General features: G+C 30.8%; 1 protein-coding gene across 1 annotated transcript; it reads right to left on the bottom strand.

The window, feature by feature from the left end:
- Positions 1 to 2,688: 2,688 nt before the first annotated feature.
- On the bottom strand, positions 2,689 to 3,713 carry LOC136224165 (uncharacterized). Its single transcript, XM_066012428.1, has 2 exons — positions 3,576 to 3,713; positions 2,689 to 3,503 (listed from the first exon to the last, which is right to left on the bottom strand). Exons 1-2 carry the CDS (start codon positions 3,624 to 3,626, stop codon positions 2,883 to 2,885), a joined length of 672 nt encoding a protein of 223 aa, XP_065868500.1. The 5' UTR covers positions 3,627 to 3,713; the 3' UTR covers positions 2,689 to 2,882.
- Between the last annotated feature and the right edge of the window lie 245 nt (positions 3,714 to 3,958).

Genomic DNA, 3,958 nt, shown 5'->3' with positions numbered 1-3,958 from the left:
AGGAATACCCTTCCACTCAACAACCCCAATGGTGGTAATAGACGTGTCTATTGATGGTGATCTTTCATCACCTGTTGGATTCGGCGAGAATCCTAAAAACTTCTTTGAAGATCATTCAGTTCAATCCCTTTTTTCATCTCTTAAAGTCCAGTTAAAAACACGTGTTTTAGCCAAGAACATTGGTGAAAGCTCAAGATCTGCTCAACAAACTGCACCGAAAAAAACCACAGAAGAAAATTCCTGATGCCGTGGACACCGAGTATTCAGATTCTGGCATCTTCAATGTTGAACATGAGGGATGGAAGAGATGAGTCAACAATTGACTAGGAATTCTCATCTAAAGATTATTCATATACCAGTAGCCGAAGACTATTACTTCGCGAGGAAGAGACAAAGAGTAATGAAAAAATTACTTGATAATTCAAGTTTGAATATTATTTTACAGTTATATAAATTGTTTTTGGGTTTTTATCAATAAAACACAAGAAATTCATCTATTATTAAATAAGCAGTTTTTTATTTTGTTTTTATCATAAAAACAGTTAGGATTAAAATACTTAAAATATATATTTTGTAGAGATATGACAAAATAAAAATTAATTTTACAAGTTATAGAAACTTGTATTTATTTATTAAAAAGTGAATATTTATGTAACTATCCCAATTAGTTTCCCTAATCAGGCCCGGGATCATAAGCAAATAGTACAGGCTGGACTGGGATTCAGCCCAACCCAACCCATAAATAATACTATTCATTATTTATATTATTACATATACAGTGGAATGAAGAACAAGAATTTTCCATTTATTGCCATAAATAGTCAAGAACCATGCAGATCACACACACTCAAGTCAAAAAGAATGACCAAATGAGCTTTCCATTAATTTTTTTTATTAATAATAATAATAAAACTTGATAAGCAAAAAGAAAAACAATAAGTCCAAAAAAGCCAAATTCATCCATTTGTGTTTTGTTGGGAGCAAAGAAGAAAAATGAGTAGTGAGTCATTTTATAGAGAAAATGAGATTCACATAATAATTAAATTAAGAAAAAAACACTTTCCAAATTATAAGACAGAAAGAAAGAAAACTTGCAAAAAAGTCCACACACTTTAAGGACTCTTGTATATTGTTTATTACCATTTTCATTCTCTGTTTTACATTATATAATTTAATAAAATATTAAAGTAAAAAGAATTAACTAGTTTTCTACTTTGACATTTTACACTTTGAAGATTGTGATTATTTTTTACACAATCTTAATTGTTGTTTTCAATATTAAATTTTTTTTTTATTTGTAACACCCTTATTGTTGACGATTATTTGTTGACGATTATTATATGGGTAAAGAGATTTTTGTCCAGCGATTTTCATATGTAAATTTTTCAATAAAAATAACAACTTGAGGTAGCATAGAAATTCATTAAATGATTGCAGCGAAAGAATGGAAACCACAACCTTCATATTATCAGTCACAAATCAATTATGCTGAAGTTAATTGGATGAAGACACTATGGATCCGTGAACTAAGAAATCATTGAGACTGAGGGAGGGAGAGGGAGGCAATGGAAGGAGGAGAAAGAAGGCTATAGAGCTCTCTATCTAATCTTGTCCATTATGGTTAGATTATGGGTATAACTATCTATTCTAACATTAATTACCCATTTAACCCATATCCGTACCATTTTTTTAGGGCAAATTATATTTGACCCATATCAAATATTTCCAACATCTCTTACTCGCACATAATGAAGCATATTTCATTATATCTTACAATTCTCATTCATTATTCTAAATAGTTCGTGCGACCAACATATATTCGAGAACTCTAACGTTATAAACTCATCGATTATATATAGATGCTCAATGAGTATGTATCAAATCTATAACTATAACTTGTTGGAGGTTTATAGCGTTTTGATTGAATATGAATCATTACATGTTGTATGCTATATCCCAAATTTCATCTAACAACCATATATAATATATTGATCTCATTACAATTTTCTATTTACATAAGTAGGCAAACATCCATAAATATCATATGCACAACTAAAATATTACGACGATGATAGACGTAGAAAATTTTAAAAGGAGAAATCTTAAGGAAAATTGAATAATAAAATTAGAATATAACAAACACCAATAAAAAAAACTATAAAATTACATATTTCTCTTCCGTTCTCTTAAAATATGTTAAACAAACGCTTCCTAATTATTATTTTGATATACAGTATTCATTATATATATTATTAAATACATTATTTTCACTTTATCAATTTCCTTCAACGTTGTAACAGTGTCTCCTCTACTAAGCTTTTTATTTAATGTCATAAAATTGAGCATTGTAAAATGGATTTGCAAAATTAGCTAAATATCAATTAAAATTGATGTAAATGGTTAAAGTTTATTACAGTTTTGATCACATGCACTTTAATGAGCATATAGAATTTACACATTCATCATTAGATGTAGGCTTATTAGAATCTTAAAGTGGAGATACAAAGCATCATGAATCTTACATTTAATAAGCCTAGATCTAACGATGTTAGAACAAATTCACATGATCATTAAGGTGCATGTAAAAATTCCTGAAGTCCATTGGGTTAAGCTATAAATCTAAAGTTCCAGTCATAAAAAAAAAAACTCTAATTTGGAAAAAATGAATGGTAAATGTCGAATCGAGCAATCGAAAAATTTACTAAAATAAATTTTCATATTGCCTGTCAAACAAATTTAGGACAAATAAAAACTTATTTCCACAAAAAAAAAAAAAAAAAAATACCACTGTTTCCTAACAAAAACCATTGAAAGAAAAGCTATCCATGAACTGAAAATATGTCATTTACACAGTTTCTGAAACTTGATTTCCAAATAAGCTATCAATGTGATCTATGCCGCTTGGTAAAATTTAATACCGAAGAAGATGAAGACGGTTGAGAAGAATCAAAATTAGATCGTCTCGGAGCACCGGCATTATTCAGAGACGACGTCTCACCACCACTAATTGAAACCGGCGGCATGCTAAACGTTTGCATCGGCGGAGGATTTCTCCACTGGGGAAGTGGCGCTGCTACAAGCAGTGTTTGAAGAAGAGGACCTGCCTCTGTTATAGCATCCAACAATTTCCCCTTCTTAGGCAAAGCTCTCCCCCTCGCAATACATTCAATCGGATCCATAATCACATTCGAAATCGGCTGAAACTCACTGAAATTAGAATCCGGGGATGAAGCAGCATCGAAGAACGAATCAACCGGGGAGGAATTGTGGGAATTGTGGCTGTTTGATTCAGTAATGCTTGAATTGATTGGAAGAAGAACATTAGGGGTTTCATGAGGAATTAATTTGGTAAGAATGAATTTCAATTCATCTCTTTCTTTGTTTGATACATTTATGAGCTCAATTAAATGTTTGACATCGTCCCTGTGTTTTCGCAGCTGTTCCTGTGATTCAATTTTGAGAGTCTCTAACTCAGTTGTGGTGTCTAAAAGCTTCTGCCATACCTGAACCAGACCACATTCATAAGTCCAAAAAGGAAGAGAAGAAGAGATTTAGAGTAAATGTGAAAAACGCACCTGTTGATAAGTCCAAAAAGGGGGAGGAGGAAAAGAGTCAATTCCGTCCATTTTGAAGCAACAGAGAAACCAGAAAATAAAATAGAAGAAAAATCAGAGTGGAAATCTAAGGAAATGTGAGTTATTTATAGAGAGAAGAAGGAGATTCGTATAAAGACAAAGAAATAGATGGCTTTCTCATTTAATTCACAATCCAGGTCAACAATTTTTACCATTTTTAAGAAATAAATAAATTTTGCAAAAAGACCATGTACCACCCTTTAAGGATTTTGTCTATTGACTAAATTAATCTTTACCATTCTTATTTTCTGTTTTACATTCTATACTTTTGTTAAATATTAAAGTCAAAAGTAAAAACAAATTTATGATTGTGATTATTTTTT

The sequence above is a fragment of the Euphorbia lathyris genome, chromosome 3 (assembly GCF_963576675.1).
Source record: "Euphorbia lathyris chromosome 3, ddEupLath1.1, whole genome shotgun sequence".
NCBI lineage: Eukaryota > Viridiplantae > Streptophyta > Magnoliopsida > Malpighiales > Euphorbiaceae > Euphorbia > Euphorbia lathyris.
Note: the sequence above shows the minus strand (reverse complement) of the source record. Positions and strands in the feature narration are given on the sequence as shown.

What these genes read in the sequence shown, in the direction of transcription:
- LOC136224165 (XM_066012428.1), bottom strand. Translation starts at nt 3,626, where the DNA reads ATGGACGGAATTGACTCTTTTCCTCCTCCCCCTTTTTGGACTTATCAA. An exon ending in CTTTTTGGACTTATCAACAG is followed by an intron (nt 3,504 to 3,575) that starts GTGCGTTTTTCA and finishes GGTCTGGTTCAG; the next exon opens with GTATGGCAGAAGCTTTTAGA.